The sequence below is a fragment of the Pelophylax lessonae genome (assembly GCF_965119305.1).
Source record: "Pelophylax lessonae genome assembly, chromosome: 1".
Classification (NCBI taxonomy): Eukaryota; Metazoa; Chordata; class Amphibia; order Anura; family Ranidae; genus Pelophylax; species Pelophylax lessonae.
The window spans coordinates 752,165,903-752,186,955 of record NC_138768.1 but is presented as its reverse complement, the minus strand read 5'-3'; the positions used below and the strand labels follow the sequence as shown (position 1 = coordinate 752,186,955).

At 48.7% G+C, this 21,053-nt stretch overlaps 1 protein-coding gene across 1 annotated transcript in view; it reads left to right on the top strand.

Moving 5' to 3' along the window:
* SLC30A9 (solute carrier family 30 member 9) overlaps positions 1-21,053 on the top strand; it is a 201,967-nt gene that overhangs the window by 91,402 nt on the left and 89,512 nt on the right. Inside the window, exon 7 of the mRNA XM_082243525.1 lies at positions 9,942-10,000. Coding sequence (XP_082099651.1) covers positions 9,942-10,000 — 59 coding nt within the window. The remainder of the gene's footprint in view (positions 1-9,941; positions 10,001-21,053) is intronic.

The following is a 21,053-nucleotide window of genomic DNA, read 5'->3' as shown; positions in this document are numbered from 1 at the left end:
CCATTTGATCAATTTTACCCCAGGTCTCTGCAAGCGGAGATCCTGGACAGGTGGGACAGGACATCTCAGTCCTTGGAAAGGAGTATTTCCTTGAGTCATCCGGTGCGGTCCTGTGGTGGGTCCGGCCGCCGTCCTTGACACGGGGTCAGTCCTTCTGGGCTCTATTATGGACGATTGTCACCATGGATGCCAGCCTGTCGGGCTGGGGATGAGTTCTGGGCACGCTTTGCGCCCAGGGGACGTGGTCGGGGGGGGGGGGGGAGACTTTGCTACTGATCAATACTTGCATTCTTGGCCATTCTCATTCCGGGTGTGGAACACTGGCAGGCGGACTGAGTCGCCAGACTTTGGACCAAGGGGAATGGTCCCTACACGCGGAGGTGGGGGACACGGTAGGGGACCCCGGGCGTGGATTTGTTTGCGTCCCGTCTCCACAAGGAGGTGGTAAGGTTTGTGGCCAGGACTCGCGATCCTCTGGCAGACGCAGCGGACAGAGGTGTGCAAGGCGGCGACCTGGTCGTCTGTGCACATTTTCACAAAGTTTTTACAACCTTGCTGTTTTGGCATCTTCGGATGCTTCCTTTGGCCGCACAGGTTTGAGTGCGGCAGTTGTTTAAGGGGACATTATTGTTACTGTCCCGCCTTATGTGGTGTTCTTTTCTGGGTTTGTTCCAGTTTTTTCCTGTGGGCTCGGGTTTTTACTGGCCCGGCTATTTGCGTTACCTTCTAAATTGGTTGCGTTGCTTTCCCACCCCTCATACCTGCACTGCTTTGGGACGTCCCATTAGTGAAGGCTAATACCATCGGGCGGCGACTGTCAGAGGACGTAAGAGAAAATAGAATTTTTGTAAGAACTTACCGTAAAATTCTTTTCTCTGAGTCCTCCTGACAGTCGCCGCCCCCACCCCTCTGGTTTTTGGATCTGGGGGTTGTTGCCTTTCCGGTACTGCTTGCTACAAACTGAGGTAATATCAGATTGGGTTCTGGTAATGGCTGAGGGATGGCCCCCTAGTGGTGTGCTGAGTTGCAAAAGTTTTTTTGTATTAACCTGATAATTAATTATCTGCCTAGCTTGCTCCTGCAGAGTGCGCCATTACCCATTAGTGAAGGCTAATACCATCGGGCGGCGACTGTCAGAGGACTCAGAGAAAAGAATTTTACGGTAGGTTCTTACAAAAATTATATATTTTTTTTTTTTTTTGGCCAATTTGTTGTTGGGCAGGTAAAAAAATGAAAATTGTGGCAAAAAACTCACTACATGCTTTTCTGCAACTTCTCCATTGAAGTCTATAGAACCACAAATGCACCGTTTTGCGTTTAAAAAAAAAAGTCTCTGGCTCTTTGCAAAAACGCAGCAGCTGAAAAAAGCATAGATGTGAACATGTCCCATAGGAAACCATGTTAAATGGACTGTAGTGTAGATGTGAACCGGGCTTTATGGTGACTCCTGTCACTGAACGTGTATAAAACCAACTATTATAAAAGGTGTACCATCTAACAGCATTTCATGAAATGAAATGAATTATCCCAAAACAGAAGATGATGTATATAACGGAATAAAATTCTATGGCTTACCATTTCACAACACTATATGGTGGATTCAATTATCAACTAAAATAAAATGATGTGAAAAGAAGAATAAAATACAAATAAAAAACACTGGACTTTGGGACTGCCATAATATAAGATGTATGTTTATTGTAGCCTTTGAAATAAGCTGCTCCTAAATCAGCAACAGAAAGACTTGGGCTACGCTCACACTAGGTGCAGTATAAAATCCTCGGTTTGAGTGTGCAACTGGTGTCCGCTGTGTAGCAGTGACAAGTGGTGTCTTGCGTTTTACAAACCAAGGCACGGTTTACTTTTTTTTTTTTTGTAACTTTATTTGAAGTGTGCGCTTCATTTAGGTCGCCGCAATGCAGCTAAGTGCCATAAAGTTTGCTCCAGAAAAGCACAGAATGTCTGCGTTGTTCTCGCATCACCAACGTTGTGGTGTAAGCCAGTTTTTTTTCAGTCAAGGCACCCTTTAAAATACCACAGAATCTTGAGGCGTCCCTTTTCTAAATTTAAAAAAACGAAACGAATAGTTTTACATAATGTGCCTACATCCACATGCGTAGTACACCCAACATTAGTAGTGATTTATTCTTCCAAAGCAAATACACCTTTGCACACTGGTACTGATTAGTACTTCAATGTTTCTCTTCTACCTCGGTTTCTCTCCCTCACTCAGCTAATGTGACCCCCAGTGCTGAAGAAAAGGGCCATGGGTGGGGCAAACTAAGATGCTTTGCAGGAGCGCAACACCCTCTTTATCAACCGATGACATCATGGTTGTTAGGACACTGGCCGCTAGAAGGTTGTAATGGTGCACAATGAAAACGTGCCTTTATGTAACAAATAGGCAGACTTGATCCACCCACTGACTTGTATGCAGTTATTGTAAATTTCTAGGTATTTTGCCAAGGCACCCTGATGGAAAAAGGCTGATGTAGTCAATTGTGTGGCGTGCATTTGTATTCAGCCTCCTTTACTCTGATACCCCTAACTAAGATCTAGTGGAACCAATTGCCTTCAGAAGTCACCTAATTGGTAAATAGTCCACCTGTGTGTAATTTAATCTATGTATAAATACAGCTGCTCTGTGAAGCCTTTAGAGGTTTGTTAGAGAACCTTATTGAACAAACGGCATCATAAAGACCAAGGAACACACCAGACAAGTCAGGGATAAAGTTGTGGAGAAGTTTAAAGCAGGGTTAGGTTATGAAAAAATATCTCAAGCTTTAAACATCTCACTTAGCATTGTTGAATACATCATCCGAAAATGAAGAGTATGCCACAACTGCAAACCTACCAAGACATGGTGGTCCACCTAAACGGACAGGCCAGACAAAAGGAGAGCATTAATCAGAATCAGAAGTAGCCAAGAGGCCCGTGGCAAGTCTGGTGGAGCTGCAAAGATCCACAGCTCAGGTGGAAGAATCCGTGCAGAGGACAAATATAAGTTGTGCACTCCACAAATCTGGCCTTGTTCCGCCGCTATAATGTAATACAATCAATATTCAGAGGCATTAAATCAACAGCGGACCACTAGACCACCAGGTAATGTGCTTAATACCATTACTCTTCCTGCACGTTCATTGGACTACTCTTGACAGTCCATAATCTGTCAAATTAGTTTGACATATTGCCCGTCTGCAGGAACTGTGTGTATTTACATATATACATATATATATACAATGACATAAGCAATGCTCTGATTACTATTTTGTGCTGGATTGTTCCTACATCACCGCAAGAGGACGACTTAATGCCCTGTACAGCATGGACCGAGTCATGTACAGGTCTGCCTTACTATACTATCCTAAATGTACTATTTGGCATGTAATGAAATGTTTATGATGAATTGAGAAGTGGTTGTGGACTGATCAGCTCACCAGTGGAGTGAATGGTCGCATAGGGCCAGCAAATTACAATTGAGATCCGCAATGTTTTTGGGCAAGTAGTTGTGTAGCCACGCTCATTTGGGCGATATCTCCTCCCACATCCCCAAGGGTCATGTGGAGGCCTGGTCCTCCATACCATATTTAAACAACGGACTAGACCATGGTCTCCAGGCTCTGAGGAAGAGGCACGGCCTCGAAACGCGTCAGCCCTCTGCTTCCAGTAAAGACGTTGGACCTCTGCTATGAGGCGGCTTTATGGAATTGATGTGTCTGAATTTCACGAATGTTTGTGAGTAGCTGATTTTAACTTTTATCTAATAAACTCGCTGAGGATAATGCGCTAGGCTGGTGCGCCCTTTCTTTGTTTTTGTATTAGTGTTTGGTCGACCGCCCTGGTCGTAAGGGGCAGCAAAGCCTAGCCATAATGGATGCCAAGTTTTAGCACGAGTTCCCGGGATTGAGGCAGCCTGAGGACCAGGTTCTGAGCGCAGGAGGGGGGTGCTGTATAGCACATATCTTTTTTGGAATCTTATGGGAAAACCTGTTGGTCTGCAAAAGACTTGAGACTAGGGGTGGAGGTTCACCCTTCAGTAGGACAACGACCCTAAACATACAGCCAGAGCTACAATGGAATGGTCTAGATCAAAGCATATTCATGTGTTTGAATGGCCCAATTAAAGTTCAGTCCTAATTCCAATTGAGAATCTGTGGCAAAACTTGAAAATTGCTGTTCACAGACGTTCTCCATCAAATTTTCAAGTGACTGTAGTTGGTAAGGTTGAATAAAGACACCTGTCCATCCATTTCAACCTGTGTATGTATTTTGTCACTACCATTTACCATATCCCTACATACTGCATTCGCTAAGATGTTCTCTAAAAGAATATCTTCCTCTAAATCGCCTCCAAAAACTATTTTCTCCTCCGTTCATTTACGGACACAGCTCCAGAATCTTCTTGACCATTGGGTTATGCTGCTCCCTACAGGAGTAAGACACTAGGCAGGAAAAAGCTTTACCATGCATATGGGGCAGTCCCAGGGGATATACTCTTACTCTCTGCTATAGGCACTCAGTTTATTCTGCCAAGTCAGGAGTAAGGACTTAGTTCTTTGCTGGGATCTCTGGTCCTGGCATTTTTTCCTTTTTAAATGGAATTTTTTTCCTCTTTTTTTTTATTATTTTCTGTTCCTGTGAGAACTACAATCAAATGCTGGACTGGGTGATGAACTGAATATTCTAGATCTTTACGATCTCCCCAGTGTGGCCAGCGAACGCACACAGACTTCAGCTCCGTGCTAGGTTTGCCGCGACATAGCCCCACTGGACGGGGGCTGGGCTGCGAGTTAAACGCCTCACGAAGGTGCAAACTACTTGATCCCGGCCTGAGTCGCAGCGTGCTTCTTGGCCTGCAGCACCCCCATTCCGATGGTGCAGTCTGCCCGGAGCGGTGCCCACCCGGTTCCATGGTGTGGTAAATAGTGTCCCCTCTCTTCTGTGGTGGCCTTTCGGGGCAGACGTCGGCCCCTCCCTGGGACAGTCAGACCCCCGGGTTCCCCTCCCACTCCTCTAAATTTTAGGTCACTGTGGGTCTTTCGGCCCCCCCACCGAAGCGGATGTTTTATCCTCCACGTGTACACGCTTCACGTGGGCGTATCATGCCAAAAAATTGAGGCCGAAGCTTTGCGCCTGCTGACCGAGCGGCTGACTGGGCTGCTGACCGAGCGGCTGACGGGGTCCGCCTGGTTCTTGGTATTGTGAGTAGCTGTCCCCCCTCCTCTCCCTCTGGAGGGTTTTGGGGTGGACTTGGGCCCCCGGGTTACCCTCCTTCCCGCATGCACCCTCCTTCCTGCAGGCACCCCCCTTGCCAAGTCTCTCATCCTACCCCACCCCTCCATGCTGGGGCTGTTTGGGTGGTCTGGTCACTTTTTCGGGATGGTGGTTGGGCGCTAACTGGTGATGGGGTCATGGGGGTGCGCCGCCGGCAACGGGACGATTGACTGGGCTGGGGTGGGGGAGTTGTACCTGGTTGGGGCTCCGGCCAGAGCCCCCTGTCCTGCCTGGATTTGTCCTTGAGGCCTGGTCTCCCTCTTGGGTCCCTGTGAGCCTTGTGGTGCTGCCATTTTGTTGTAGCCTGTGTGTTTCTATGCACGGCTGCCATTTTTGTGTAGTCTGGCGGCCATTTTGTTGTGGTTTGCCATTGGAAATAGCGGCGGCCACGACAGTGGAGCCCTGTGGGGGGCAATTTCGGCAGCCAAAGCCCCTCCTCATCTCCTGGTGCGGACTCCTGGATCATATTCCTTCCTGATCGCCGCACGTGTAGTGCAGGTGCCGGTTTCTGTGGGTGGTGAGTCTGGTGGGGTCCTCTCCCTTTCTGCTGAGGATCGCCTGGTGCTTTGTGCCTGGTGACCGGGTGGTGCTGCCAGCACGGTGGGGGTTGTCCCTTAGCAATGATTTACACTTTTTGTGGGGCCCCCCTGATGACTCATGGAGTCTTTGGAGCACATTTCCCCACCTGATCCCCTTTCTGAGGCTGCAGGGCCCTCTGGGTCCCAACCATCTATCAATGCACTAATGGCGGCCCTAGAGTTCCTTGTTTTCCGAGTAGAGGTGGCTTGCGGGTGACGGACTACCAAAAAGTGCCTCCCGTCTTCCCCTGCCTCATCTGTTTCATCAGATCCTGAATCTGATTTGGCCGCCGCAGACGTGGGTCATCCTGCTGGGTCTACAACCACGCGCCTAGAATCCTCTGATAGTGAGGATGATTCCTCCACGTCTGCGACCACGCATAAAAAGGCGCTGGTGGATGCACTGGTTGTATCTGTGCGTGAGACCCTGAAGATTGAAGATGCAGCTGAAGCTGCGACTGAGGTGGCATTCATCCAAAGTGGCAAATGTGTTTCCTTTCCCTGTTTATTTTTACAGAATTGACGCTAAAGAGTGGGGACGACCAAACCGTCCCCATGGGGTCCCTAAGCGCTTTACTAGGCGTTACCCCTATGAGAAGTCCCTTCTTAAGAAGTGGACTGTCCCACCGGTGGTGGACCTTCCGGGTTCCAGATTAAACAAGGCAACCATGATTCTGGTTGAAGAGTCACCGGCCTTTAAGAATCGGGTTGACCGGAAAGCGGATGCTGTGGCCCGCACTATACACTCTAGCTGGTTCGGCATTGCCCTAGTGTCACAAACTCTGACCGAGTGGGCTAAGCTTCTGCACCGTGACCTGGAGGGGGAACAGCTCTCCCCTGTCTTTGCCGAGCTGGTGGACCAGCTGGTCCAGGGGCTGCAGTTAATCTGCGATGCCTCTTTGGGTGCGGCTCCCCTGAAGGCTCGCCTCTCTGTTTTGGCGGTGGTCCTTTGGCATGTCTTTTGACTCAAGTGCTGGTCTGCGGATCAGGGCCTTTTCTGGAGGATCCAAACGAACCTGGTCTGGCAAGCCAAGATCGGGCTTCTCCAAATCTGTGGACAAGGATCGTTCTGCATGAAGGTGCGCCCTCACCCATATTGGGGGTGGGGGGACGTCTTCACTGGTTTCTGGACCTGTGGACTTCCCGGGTGCAAGACAAGTGGGTCCACAAAGTCATTTGGTCCGGCTACAAGATCGAGTTTCACTCTAGTCCCCCGGCAAGGTTTTTTTCCTTCCAACATGCACCTATCCCCAGACTGCTTAAAGGCCGGTTTGGGGCAGTACAAGACCTGTTCCTTCAAAAGGTGATTGTCCCGGTTCCGACCTCGAAACGTTTTCAGAGTTTTTACTCAAACCTTTTAACAGACCCCAGGAAGGGAAAGCGCCGTCCAATCCTGGACCTCAAAGGCTTTAAACTGCTTTGTGTGGATACAGAAGTTCAGAATGAATTCCATTTGAACTGTGGTGGCATCCCTGCATCACTGGGATTTCCTCGCCTCTAGCAATATCAAGGATGCTTACCTTCACATTCCAATATGTGCCAGTCACCAGCGTTTACTCCGCTTTGCTGTGGGAGTGGAGCATTATCAGTTTGTGGCATTACCCTTTGGTCTCGCATCTGCTCCTCGGGTCTTCACAAAAGTATTAGCCCCGGTGCTAGCTTTGCTACGCCAATGGGGGATCGTGGTACTGGGCTGCTTGGATGATCTCCTTCTGCGAGCGGAGTCTCCCTCTGATCTGGTAGAGAACCTGGAGATCACAGTACGAACTCTGTGGCTGGATTCTGAATTTTCAGAAGCCTGCTCTGGTTCCGTCCACAAAGCTGGACTATCTGGGCCTGACTCTGGACTCCACCTTGGCCAGAGTGCTCCTTCCTCTGGACAAACTCCAGAAATTGCTGGCTGCAAATCGTCTCCTGCTGTCTAACAAATGGTCATCCCTCCGGACTTACATGCAGGTGCTGGGCCTGATGATGTCTAGCTTTGAGGCGGTTCCGTTTGCACAGTTCCATATGAGGTCCCTGCAAAGAGAAATTTTGACCAAGCAAGCAATCCTGTCCCTTGCCAGTGCAAATTAATATCAGTTGGTTTAGTCTCAACTGATGACCTACAAAAAGGTGTTTCATTACCAAGGTGACACTCAAACATTTCATTATGGGTAAAAGCAAAGGGCTCTTTCAAGACCTTCACAACCTTATTGTTGCAAAACATACTGATGGCATTGGTTACACAAAAATTTCTAAACTTCTGAATGTTCCCCTGAGCACTGTTGGGGCCATAATCCGAAAGTGGAAAGAACATAATTTCACCATACATTGGCCATGGCCAGGTGCTCCTCATGAGATGTCTGACAGAAGAGTAAAAAGAATTATCAGAAAAGTTGTCTAAGAGCCAAGGACCACTTGTGGAGAGCTTCTGAAAGACTTGGAATTAATGAGGAAAATTGTTTCAAAGAAAACAAAGTGTAAAGCACTCAACTGCCATGGCCTGTTTGCACGCTCACCACACGACTCCATTGCTGAAGAAAAAGCATTTTGAAGCTCATTTAAAGTTTGCTGCAGAAAATTTAGACAAGCCTGTGAAATACTGTCATGTCGATGGCACTTTCAGAAATAAATTTACCTAGAAAAATTATGACGTGTTCAATATTTATTTTACCGGCTGTATATGTGTGCATTTTACTTCCATGTTGGCTAATAAATGTTTAATGGGGATACAAGTACAAAGTCTTACCAATGATATTATAATTTCCAGCGTAAAATGTTTTTAATTGATGTTTTTTTTTTTTTTGTAAATTTGTATGTTGTAGTCTGGGTACCTTTTTTTTGAAAATCTGTTTCATAATTCTGAACAAGCTGGCCAATAGTACTCTTTTTCTACGCAGAATGGCTGATAGGTGCTCTGTGTTTAGTCTTTCCTTTTAGTACAATAGGTATTTTTTTTTTTTTATTATTATTATTATAGTACATAGCAGAAACACATTACTGCCGGACCCACAGCTAGGATGATCCTGCTGTCATCCCCACTGACCTAACGCTCCGTCTTTATCTTCTTCAAGCACTACAGTTGTTCTTCTTTTTGTAATTCATGCCTCCTGCCACTGAGCCAAGCACTAATCATGGTTATCTACAGAGCCCCACCTGTAAGTCCCACATCAGGAGTGAGAACATCACCGTGTACAATGTGTCTGCCTGCTCCTCCTCTTCTTCTCCCCCTGAGCACCATTACCACTGCCGGGACTGCTCATGTCCCAGGTGGCCAGAGGTAGGTGGCTGCGAAGGCCCGGGGATCGGCACTGCTTTCTCTTGGCTGTCAGCAGAGAGGAGGAGAGCTGATCTATCACAACCTCCCACTCAACATACGGTACTGGCAAACTTCATGAACCCAATATAAAGGGAAACCCCAATGACAGCTTAATGGGTCCTCGGTTGTCAAGGAGGCAGTGACCCCACTCCTTAACAACCGATAATTGCCGGCATTCTTTTGTTTACATTTCATCTGTCAGCGGGGGCATCCTGCTGACAAATTGAAGAAACAAGCCTGAAGGTATCAGTTTTTAGTATCGGTGCATTTGCACGAGTACCGATACTTGTGCAATTGCTTGGTATCGGTGCATCCCTACTATTTAACTTTTTTGAAACTGGTGCTGCATGAAATGTTTGATTGCCTTACAATCTTTTTTGTGACTGGAAATTTTCTAGGCCTGTATTTAACAAGATGTCGCTTTTTCCTGGAACATTTTGTATTAACCAAGCCTGTTTTTTGTACATGTTTTTACATGTCTTTTAATTAAATCTATTGTGCAGCAGCTTCATTCAAAGTGTAAAAAGCTAATTGCTGGCAGTTACAAAAAATTCTGTGCAGCAATTTTTGTAAATGTCAGCCATTGTTTTTAAGAGCAGAAATCCATTCATATACTTTTCATCTGTCATGCAGCAAATTGATTAATTGTACATTATTTTTTCATGCGCTGAGAGATGTGTCTTTCTTTAATGGCTCTTTTATGGGTCCTTTTCTTCATGAGTCTACTGCATTATTTACTAGGAAAATAAAAGTTTTACTTTATTCTTTGTCCTTTTTCCTTCTTTCAGATCTGTTTAAAAATCAGAAATTATTAAAGGAATACAAGGAATTTCTAGGAAATACAAAGGTATGTATGTGTGGTTGGGTACATCTAACTCGTATATAGTTTAATAGAGTCCAAAAAAAAATCAAGGCTTAAAACTGTCTAGATATTTAAAAAAAAATGTTTTTAATGTTCCTTTGTGTTTGCAAGTATTACTAACTTGACTTGTGCAATTTTATTTTGTAAGTCTGCTCAAAACTAACATTGTGGATTCAGTGGCTTCTTCTGACTTTCGAGGATACTGGCAAGATTTCCAATCTTCCAATCTGCTTCATCAGGAACTTGTAGAAAGTATGTGCCGAAACAGTATGGTGGCTATATTAGTAGACTCCGGACCTTTATACTTTCTGGAAGTGTAATTGTTCAGCACAGCTGAATTGCCATGTAATTGTCCCAATCTATCAAAACAGGCCCATTCCAAAAGGGTATATAAGATATTGTAATAAGGTGCCACAGTTGTAACATCTGCTGAGGATATACCATTTGCAGAGTGTCACCTTGTCAATCAATGTTTTCAACCAATCAATATGGGTCTGAAAGATCACCAATGAGCCATACAATTGAACCCCTCCAATATAATGGGAGGGAAATGCAGACTTCCTGGACAGCAGATGGGGAGTGGTTATCCCTTAAAGCGGTTGTATCCTCATAAACAAACCCTGCAGGAGAAAGGCATAATGAGCTAGTATGCATCGCATACTAGCTCATTATGAAATACTTGCCTTAAAACGAAACCCCAACGCAGTCGCCTGGACACAGCTGAGGGAGCTGTCATGTTCCCTCGGCGTCTCTTCCGGGTTCAGCGGCTCCAGTGCTGTGAGTGGCCGGAGCCGCGATGACGTCACTTCTGCACATGCGCGCAGGAGTTTACTTTCTGCCAAGGAAAGGTGTCAGCGGCTGCATGCAGGGCGAATATCTCAGTTTAGGAGATATTCCTTTTACCTACAGGTAGGCCTTATCATAGGCTTACCTGTAGGTAGAAGTTTAATGGCGGGGTATACAACCGCTTTAATATATCTTTTGCTGTGGTGACCCTTAACATGCCACAGCTAATGCGGTGTGTGACATCACATTCCATTTAGCAGTGTGTCCGTGTCCAGAACCCACAGACAAGTCTGATGCCCCACTTCAGGCCCAGAAACATAATTTGCAAAAAGCAGGCATAGTTAAATTGTTTCTAACATTGCATGATAATTCCTAAATTTTACCTTACCTGGAGTTCCCTATTATTGCCATAGCATGGTTGTAGCTTGATGTCCACAGAGAGACATACTCACCAGGGTTCAATAAATGGGAGGGGGAGGTTTCCAGTGGTGATAGTACACAAAGTGTCCAATTTGATGCCTGCTTAAAGTTAAACTAAAGGCAACACATTTTTTATTTTTTTTTGGTTTTGAATAGAGTGGAGGGGGATTAGAGCACTTGTCAGTGTTTATTGCTGTCTGTGTCCCAGTTAGGGAAATTCGCCCTCTCGATTAGTCCTGTTCATTGTTATAGGAACATAGAAAAGTGACAGCAGAATAAAACCGAGTAGTCCAAGTCTGCCCATTTTATTTTTTGTTAACTTTATTGTCTGAGTATAGATCTAGGTTTGAAGCCATTTACTGTTGACTGTCTCATTACCTCTGCTGGAAGTTTATTCCAAGCATCAACTACCCTTTTAGCAAAATAATACTTTCTAAAGATTAGTTTTGAACTTTACTCCAGTGAGTTTGATTTCATGTCCCTGTGTTCTTGATTTTGGTTTCATGTTGAAAAAACTGCCCTCCTGAACCTTATTCACTCCTTTGATGTATTTAAATGTTTCGACTCATGTCTCCCCCTTGAAAGTAAAAAAAAAAAAAAAATCCCAAATTTTGTGTTGTCCCCAGAAAAGTAATAGATGGGAAATCTTCCAATGGGGACACTAACTCTAGTGATCTGGGGATCCCTAAAGAATTCCCTTAATCCGCAGGGATTTCCTCTAACACAGATGGTAGAAAAACATCTGACAAGGGTTATAACTATTGATCAACCGATATGGTTTTTTTTACCGCCGATACCGATATTATGGTCATTGGATATCAGTATTGGCCGATATTTTCGGACATTGAAACATTTTGACATCACTTCCGGGTACTTGGCGGCACCGAATTCAAAGAAATGGAGACCCGGTCAGACGGCGGGGGTGAAGGTAGGATTCCCGGGTCTCCCGGTGGGACAGGAGACCCGGGCGAGCCGCAGAAGGCGGCGGGAGGGGGGACGCCCCCTCCCGCTCCTTGAAATGACAGCCGAGCGGCTTCTCAGCCGCATCGGTTGTCATTACAAGACAGCCGATCATCGGCTATGGACACCGTTATTGGGATGATGCCTCTAGCTGCAGGCATCAACCTGGTACAAGCACTTTCCCAAAATATCGGTAAATCAAAAGGCCGATTCCGATATATTGGGGAAAGTGCATATCCGCCCCCGATATATCGGTGTTGCCGATAATCGGTCGATCACTAGTTATAACCCTCCTTTGCTCAAGTTTTTTTCCTATAGTTTTATTTTGAATTTTTTTTTTTTTTTTTTTAACTAAGGATTTATTTAAAATTTTTAGAAGTTTTCCATACACAGGACTATGGTACATATACAATACAGTGTAACAAAAGCAAAGAGGGCACTGACAAACCATTGCGCAAAAGACAACAATATAAAACTGCAAAGATCCACTGACCAATGAGCAGTAAAAAATAGGTTACTTAGTAAATGTACGCGATATCAATAAACGAGGTAGAGACCCCTGCCAGCCCGGGCTTGATCCTCATCCTTGAAAGCAAATGTATCGGTGTGGACAAAGGGCAAGGTAAAAGAGTAGGATAAAGAAGGAGAAAGAAAAAGAAGCTGAAGGAGAGGAAGGAAAGGGTAGAAGCAAAAAGTAAGGGAAGGTGTGAGGTAAGGGGCACAGGGGATCCAGTCAGACTGAGAGTAAGGCAGGATCTAGATTCAGGCCAGCATTGTTGCAGACTCTCAAAAACCTGGCATTGGTGCCATTAAGTATTGAGATGAGCTTCTCGTGTACCATGGCCCTCAGAAGTCGTTGCTTAAAGTGGTTGTAAACCCTTACATATACTTAGTGAAAGGGATTGTCCTCAGGTGATACACAGATGAAAAAAAATCTTCCTACATAAATTGCACCTGTCTTTCTGCAGTCTCCTCTTCTCTACATCCATTCAAAGTGCTGAATTTATAAGCTTATCTGAGATTCAGAAAAAAGGGACAGAGCTGAAGTTACAGTCTGCAGAACTCAGTGAGGAGGGTCTGAGAGCTGATTGGAGGGAAGGGACACATTCCGATTCACACAGCACACGGGCACAAGGCTGAGGCTGTCAATCAGCTGGAGCTCCCTCCCCTGTCACCTTCTTGGTGTCAGGAAAACTTGTCAGAAGTGATACAAGCTGATAGCAGAAGACTGAAGCAGCAGACAGAAATGACACCTAATTGCTTATAATTGAGACAAGTACACACTATAGAGGGATATGTTTTGTACATGTTTCATTTCTGAGGTTTACAACCACTTTAACCTACCCAAAAGGGAAGAATTTTTGGTTCAAGATTTTAGCCAATGTCTGAGGAGCAGTCAGGAAAGCAAAGCCCACCAATGCCCACTTGTTCCTGGAAAGAGCTGAAATGGGTTTATGTAATAGGGCTTCCCATGGATACCGGGCCAGGGAGATATTGAGGACCGATCTAATCATAGCGTACACCTGCTACTAAAAACAGATTGCCTTGGGGCAAGTTCACCAAATATGAAGTAGGGTACCCCATTCATAACCACCATGGAAATACGTCAGGGGCGTGTTAGAGCCAAACCAGGATAGACGATCGGAAGTCATGTACCGATGTGAAAGCAACTTAAATGCATTTTCTTGGTCTAAGATTTACAAGGAGCATTTGAAGGATTCAAGCCAAATGTTCCACGCTGCCTGGTCCAGGATCTTACCTAGGTCACCCTCCCATTTAGCTACATAAGGGGGCTTGCCTAAATTTTCAATCTTGTACTAAAGCTTTCCTGGATATGAATGGTGGCTTGTCACTTGTGCCACTTAGTTTTTTTTCTGCCTAGTCAGGATTAAGGACCTATTTACTTGCTGGGATCTTTGATCCTGGCAAAAAAATTTTAGATAGAAATTATTTTTCTCCTGGATTTTTTCCTGTGAAATCTACAATCAACTGCCAGACTGGGTGATGGGCTGGATAATCTAGATCTGGCCAGTGCGCACGGACCTCAGCCCTGCGCTAGGTCGGCTGCAACATAGCCCCACTAGACGTGTGCTGGCCTGCGAGATAAACGCCTCGCAAGGTCGCATACGACCACATCTCAACCTGAGTCGCAGCGTTCCTCCTGTCCGAAAGCCCCCCCCCCCCCCGTTTTGATGGAGAGGGGTTCTGTCTGGAGCGTTGAGTAGCTGTCCCCCCCCCCCTTCCCCCTGGAGGGTTTTGGAGTGGACATGAGCCCCTCATTTTTTGGGGTGGATGGTCGGACCCCCGAGTTCCCCTCCTTCCTGCAGGCACCCCCTTCTTACCAAGTCCCCCATCCTGCCCCCCCCTCCACGCTGGGGCTATTTGGGTTGTCTGGCCACTTTCCTCAAATGGGGGCAGGGCGCTAACTGGAGATGGGGGCGGGGGGATGCACCGCCGGTGACTGGATAATCGATTGTTCGGAGGGGGGGGTTGTACCTGGTGGGGGCTCCTGCCAGGGCCCCCTGCCTGGATCTGTCCTTAAGACCTGATCTCCCTCCTGGGTCCATATGCCTCGTGGTGCCGCCATTTTGTTGTAGCCTGTGTGTTTCTATACACGGCAGCCATGTTTGTGTAGTCTGGCAGCCATTTTCTTGTGGTTTGCTATTGGAAATAGCGGGGGCCATGACAGTGGAGCCCTGTGGGTGGCGATTTCCTCAGTGGGAGCCCCTCATCATGCCCTGACGCTGACTCCTGAATCATTTTACTTCCTGATCGCCGCACATGTAGTGCAGGTTCTCCTGGTGCCTGCAGGTGCCTGTTTCTGTGGGTGGTGAGTCTGGCGGTGTCCTCTCCCTCTCTGCTGAGGATCGCTTGGTGCTTTGGGCCTGGCAACTGGGTGGTGCTGCTAGCGCGGTGGGGGTTGTCCCTTAGCAGCGTTTTACACTTTTTGTGGGGTCCCCCTGGTGACTCATGGAGTATTTGGTGCACATTTCCCCACCTGATCCCCTCTCTGAGGCTATGGGGTCCTCTGGTCCCAACCATTCATCCATGCACTGACAGCAATCCTGGAGTCCCTTGTGTCCCGGCTGGAGGTGGCTTTTGATAGACGGGCTTGCAAAAAGTGCTTCCACCTTCCCCTGCCTAATCTTTCTACAGATCCTGAATCTGATTTGGCCGCCGCGGACGTGGGTCACCCTGCTGGGTCTGCAATCATGCTCCTGGAATCCTCTGATAGTGAGGATGATTCCTCCAAGTTTGTGACCGCGCACATAAAGGCGCTGGTGAATGAACTGATTGTGTCTGTGCGCGAGACCCTGAAGATAGAGTACGCAGCTGAAGCTGCGACGGAAGGCGCAGGTGCCCTTTGGCACTCAAGCCATCCAAAGCGGCAAAGGTGTTTCTCTTACGTCCTCCGACAGTCGCCGCCCCTTCATATTCGTCACAATAGGGTTATTGACCTTTGCTCCGTAGGAGTGGCTAGACAACAGAATATGTTAATATCAAAGCTTTTAGCATACCCCACCCCCAGGGGGTGGTCCCCTCAGTCAATACCCTCCTGCTTCCTGCATTCCTACCTCAGTTTCATTTGTCTAGCTCAGGAGTAGGTTAGACGTTTCCTGTGCTGGGGCTTTTCAGTCTCAGCTTCTTTTCTCTTTTTGATTTTATTTGGAGTTTTTTTCTCTTTCTTTACTTGGCTGTTTATTTTCAGCTCTAGTTAGGTCTTCTGATGAAGATGATCGTGCGGTGCTGGGTCTCGGGCTGGCCTCCCTGGTTATCCGGGGTTCAGGGCCAGTGGCTTCCCAGCCTGCCATCGAGCGTTCAGCTAGGTTTCCCTGGCAAATATGAACGACCCATCCCTGTCCGCTGCGGGGATGCTGCGGTGAGGTGGCTACCTCACTGGACGCCATGCGGTTTCGCACCGCAATTCCACTGCGTCCTGGCTGCGACTCTCCCTGTCCTTAGTGCAGCGGTTTGATCGCTTGTGCAGGCTCCCCACGCCATCCGGATGGTAAGTGTATTTCTGTGTGGGGACCTGTCTGTCTTGGGTGTCAGTCTGGGACTGTGGGACCCTGCATGTCTGTGCATAATGTTGAGCTCCCTGTCAGTATAGCTGCTCTCTGTGGGCTGCAAGGGGGGGGGGGGCTCTCCTGCTCTGCTCTGTGTAACAGGCTGTGTGACATGCTGTGTGCTGTGAAGGACATGATTGTGAGACATGTTGTGGGCATACTGTGCGGCGACCGCTGCTGCGGTTCGCCATTTTTTTGTGACAGTTTTGTGGTGGCCGATCCTGTGTGGTGAGAGCGCCGTTTTGGTGCCAAACGCCGCCATTTTGGCGGCGATCGCGCGGGCCACATGTCAGTGTTTCTGCCTCTACAGCCTCGGCCGGCGGCCATGTTTGTGTAGCCTTACATAGGCTTTATGAGGGCAGTCAGTCTCGCATCACTTCCTTTTGCTCTGAGGACAGCGATCGATGAAGCAGCAGCCTGTGTGACCTCTCCAGGTTTTACCTTCCATTCCTGTATTCCTTGCCTTTGTATTCCTAGCCCGGTGGGTCAGTGTGTTTTGTGAGTGCGGTGGGCTGCGATCGCCGCGACCTTAAAGGGGCAGTACTCCTTTTTTTCCTAAGTTACTGGGGCATGGATTCTCAGGAAAGCAAGTTTCCTCAGCTGGTGGCTGATCGATCCACAAAAAGGCCCAGGGTGTCCATTTCCTCTGATTCAGAGGGCGATGGGGATGCTATGGCTGGAGTGCCCTTCTCGGGGTCTCGTTCTTCTCTAGACCTTGCGGGGTCTGAAGGCGAGGCTGAGGTGAAAGGGGTTGATGATTCTCCCCCTGGCTCGTCTGAAGAGCTTGCACTCATGGATGAGTTGGTTGCTTCTATCAAACAAACGCTGCATTTGGAGGATGAACCATGTCCTCCTGCTTTGATGTCCTCTTATGGGACGCAGAGAAAACGCAAAACGTCGCAGGTTTTTCCTTGCTCTACGGAATTTCAGCGCGCTGTTGAGGAGCAATGGCGCAACATAAAGAAGCCTTTTGCTGTGCCGAGTAGGTTCAAGCTGCGTTATCCTTTTACACCAGCTACTGATGAGCGTTGGTGTGTGCCGCCTCAGGTGGATCACGCGGTGGCGATTTTGAATAAATCCACTGCGATTCCTGCTGAGGATACCCCGGTGTTCCAGGACCCTACGGACAGGAGATTGGAGTCTCTGGCCCGTCACTCTTATACGGTTGCGGGCTCTATGCTAAAGCCTATTTTTGCTTCCATTATGGCAGCCCAGGCTATTGCCGATTGGACGCAGGTGCTCAGGCGCACTCTGGTGGCTTACTCTGCTTCGCCGTCGACATTGGCTATGGTGGATCAGATTCATCAGGGTGTCATGTATTTGTGTGATGCGGACCTAGATATGGTCCCTTTGGCTGCGCGTCTGCAGAGTGTGGCGGTGTTGAACCGTCACCTGATCTGGCTGAAATGTTGGTCTGTTGACCAATCTTCTCGCAAGACTTTGGCTAATTTGCCTTACGCGGGTTCTCGCCTTTTTGGCGAATCCTTGGATACTCTGATCAAGGGTGTTTCTGGGGGTAAGAGTACTCTTTTGCCCCAGACTCACAAGTCTAAGTTTGTTCGCGGTAAGAAGAATGCTTCGTTTAGACCATCTCAGGGGTCCTTTCGTGCCTTTCGGTCGCACTATAAGGGTAAGCCCTTCAAGGGACAAGGCTCCCAGAAAAAGCCGTGGGCAGGTAAGCAGAAGTCCGGCCAGTCCGGGTCCGCTGCCCATAACAATGCGGCCTGAAGGGGCGCCCTCACCCAGTTCTGGGGTGGGGGGATGTTTGCTCGGTTTTCTTCAACCCTGGCTGGCCCGCGTTCGGGACAGGTGGGTTCAGGAAATCGTTCGATCTAGATACAAGATCGAGTTTCTCTCTCGGCCAGCGGGCAGATTTTTTCCCTCAAATCTTCAGCTGTCTCCGGAGCGCTTGCGGGATCTGCACCTGGCGGTGCGGGACCTGCGGGCTCGGAGTGGTGATTCCGGTGCCTCATCGGGACAGATTTCGGGGATTCTATTCAAATCTGTTCACTGTGCCCTGAAAGGAGGGCAAGGTACATCCGATTCTGGACTTGAAAGCTCTGAACCGCTTTGTGCGGGTTCGCAAGTTCCGCATGGAATCCCTGTGCTCGGTGGTGGCTGCCCTGGTTCCGGGGGAATTCATGGCCTCCATCGACTTGAAGGATGCGTACCTTCACATCCCCATTTTCGAGGGTCACCAGCAGTACCTTCGATTCGCCATTGCGGAGGATCACTACCAATTCGTGGCATTGCCCTTTGGTCTCGCCTCGGCTCCGCGGGTTTTCACCAAGGTGCTTGCGCCGGTTCTGGCTTTGTTGAGAGCCCAGGGCATCTCGATCCTGGGGTATCTGGACGACATTCTGGTTCGGTCTGCGACCAGTCAGGGCCTGGTGAACGACCTGTCCGTCACGATGCAGACTCTGCAAGAGTTCGGTTGGACGATAAATTTTCCAAAGTCGACGCTGTGTCCGTCGGTTCGTCTTCCTTACCTGGGAATGATCCTGGACTCTGTTCAGGCGAAGGTCTTCCTGCCGGAAGACAAGCTCCGGAAGCTTCGAGAAGAAGTCGGGTCCCTCAGGGATGTTCAGTGCTCGTCCCTCCGGACGGGCATGAGGTGTCTGGGACTGATGGTCTCAGCTTTCGAGGCGATACCTTTTGCCCAGTTTCACACGCGGGGTCTCCAAAGGGAGATTCTGGCCAGGTGGGACGGACAACCGCAATCTCTGGATCTCCAGATTTCGTTGAGTCATCGCACCAGAAGGGACCTTCTGTGGTGGCTCCAGTCCCCGGCGGTGTCGGGGGGCAAGTCCTTTCGTCCTTTGTCGTGGACGGTGATCACCACGGATGCCAGCCTGTCGGGCTGGGATGATCTGGGCGTTCTGTCTGCCCAGGGAACTTGGTCGGAGGAGGAGTCCTCCCTTCCGATCAACATTCTGGAATTGCGAGCAATAAATCTCTGTCTTCGGCGTTGGTCGGACAGGCTGCAGGGCCGTCCGGTTCGGGTGCAGACGGACAATGCCACAGCGGTGGCCTACATCAACCACCAAGGGGGCACCAGGAGTGCCCGAGCGGCTCGGGAAGTGGCCGACATTCTGTCTTGGGCCGAGACGCACGTCCCGGCGATATCTGCTGTTCACATTCCGGGGGTGGAAAACTGGCAGGCGGATTATCTGAGCCGCCAGACCCTGGACCAGGGAGAATGGTCCCTTCACCCGGATGTCTTTCTGATGTTGTGCGAGAAGTGGGGGTCCCCAGATGTGGACCTGTTCGCGTCTTGTCTGAACAACAAGGTGGAAAGGTTCGTGGCAAGAACACGCGATCCTCGGGCAGACGCCTCAGACGTGTTGGTGGCGCCCTGGCATCAGTATCGTCTGATGTATGCCTTTCCACCGATTCAGCTGCTGTCCAGGTTCTTTCGCAGGTTGGCCTCGGAACCGAAAACGGTGATTCTGGTGGCACCAGACTGGCCTCGCCGGTCTTGGTACGCAGACCTCGTGAATCTGGCGGTCGACGCTCCATGGCGTCTGCCTCTTCGAGACGATCTCCTGTCTCAAGGGCCGATATTTCATCCTGCTTTACAGTCGCTGGCTTTGACGGCCTGGCTGTTGAAACCCAGATCCTGAAGGATAGGGGTCTCTCCCCTGAGGTCATTCACACTTTGATTAAGGCTAGAAAGTCCTCTTCGGGGAAGGTTTACTACCGTACTTGGAAGGCCTATTTTGCCTGGTGTGAGTCCAGGGGGTATTCCCCTCGTTCATACTCGGTATCAAGGGTGTTGGCTTTTCTTCAAACGGACGTGGACCAGCGTTTGGCGTTGGCCACGATTAAGGGTCAGATTTCTGCTCTGGCCGTTCTCTTTCAGCGCCCTGTGGCGTCTAATTCTTTAGTTGGCACTTTTGTTCAAGGGGTGCGGCATCTGGTCCCTCCTAGGAGGGAGTCTTTGCCTCCATGGGACTTGAATCTTGTTCTGTCCGTGTTGCAACATGCTCCCTTTGAAAAAATCAGGGAGATCTCGTTGTCTATGTTGTCCAAGAAGGTCGCCTTTTTGGTGGCAATCACCTCGGCTCGCAGGGTGTCGGAGCTGGCTGCCTTGTCCTGCAGATCTCCGTATTTAGTGGTTCACTTGGATAAGGTGGTCTTGCGTCCTAACCCGTCTTTCCTTCCGAAAAGGATTTCGGAATTTCACCTCAATGAGGACATTGTCTTGCCTTCGCTTTGCGCAAAGCCTAAACATCCAAAGGAAGTGGCTTTGCATTCCTTGGATGTTGTTCGGGCGATCAGGGTTTACCTGTCATCGTCTGAATCCTTTCGCAACACGGATTCTCTCTTTGTCCTTCCGGAGGGGCCTCGGAAGGGCATGGCGGCGTCGGCCTCTTCCATCGCCGGTCCGGATCAGGCAGGTCATTGAACAGGCCTATGCTTTGAGGGGGAAAGTTCCTCCCATGCCTGTGAAGGCGCACTCTACAAGATCTGAGTACGTCTTGGGCCTGTCATCATCGGGCTTCTGTGCCCCAGGTGTGTAAGGCGGCGACTTGGTCGTCCGTTCACACCTTCTCAAAATTCTACAAGGTGGATGTTCAGGCATCGGCAGATGCTTCATTTGGCCGTAAAGTTCTTAGTGCGGCAGTGCCTTAGGGTCCTTTGTTTGGGTCCTTGGCTGTTGGGGTATTTCTACCCCTAGGTTACTTGTTCTTTCCTGGGTTGTTGCTCCTGTTGAGCAAGTTTTTTTCATGTTGCCCAGTTGGTTTCCTTCCTTTGGTAAGGTTCTTTTCTCTGATGTGGGTATTGCGTTGCCTTAGGCGCGG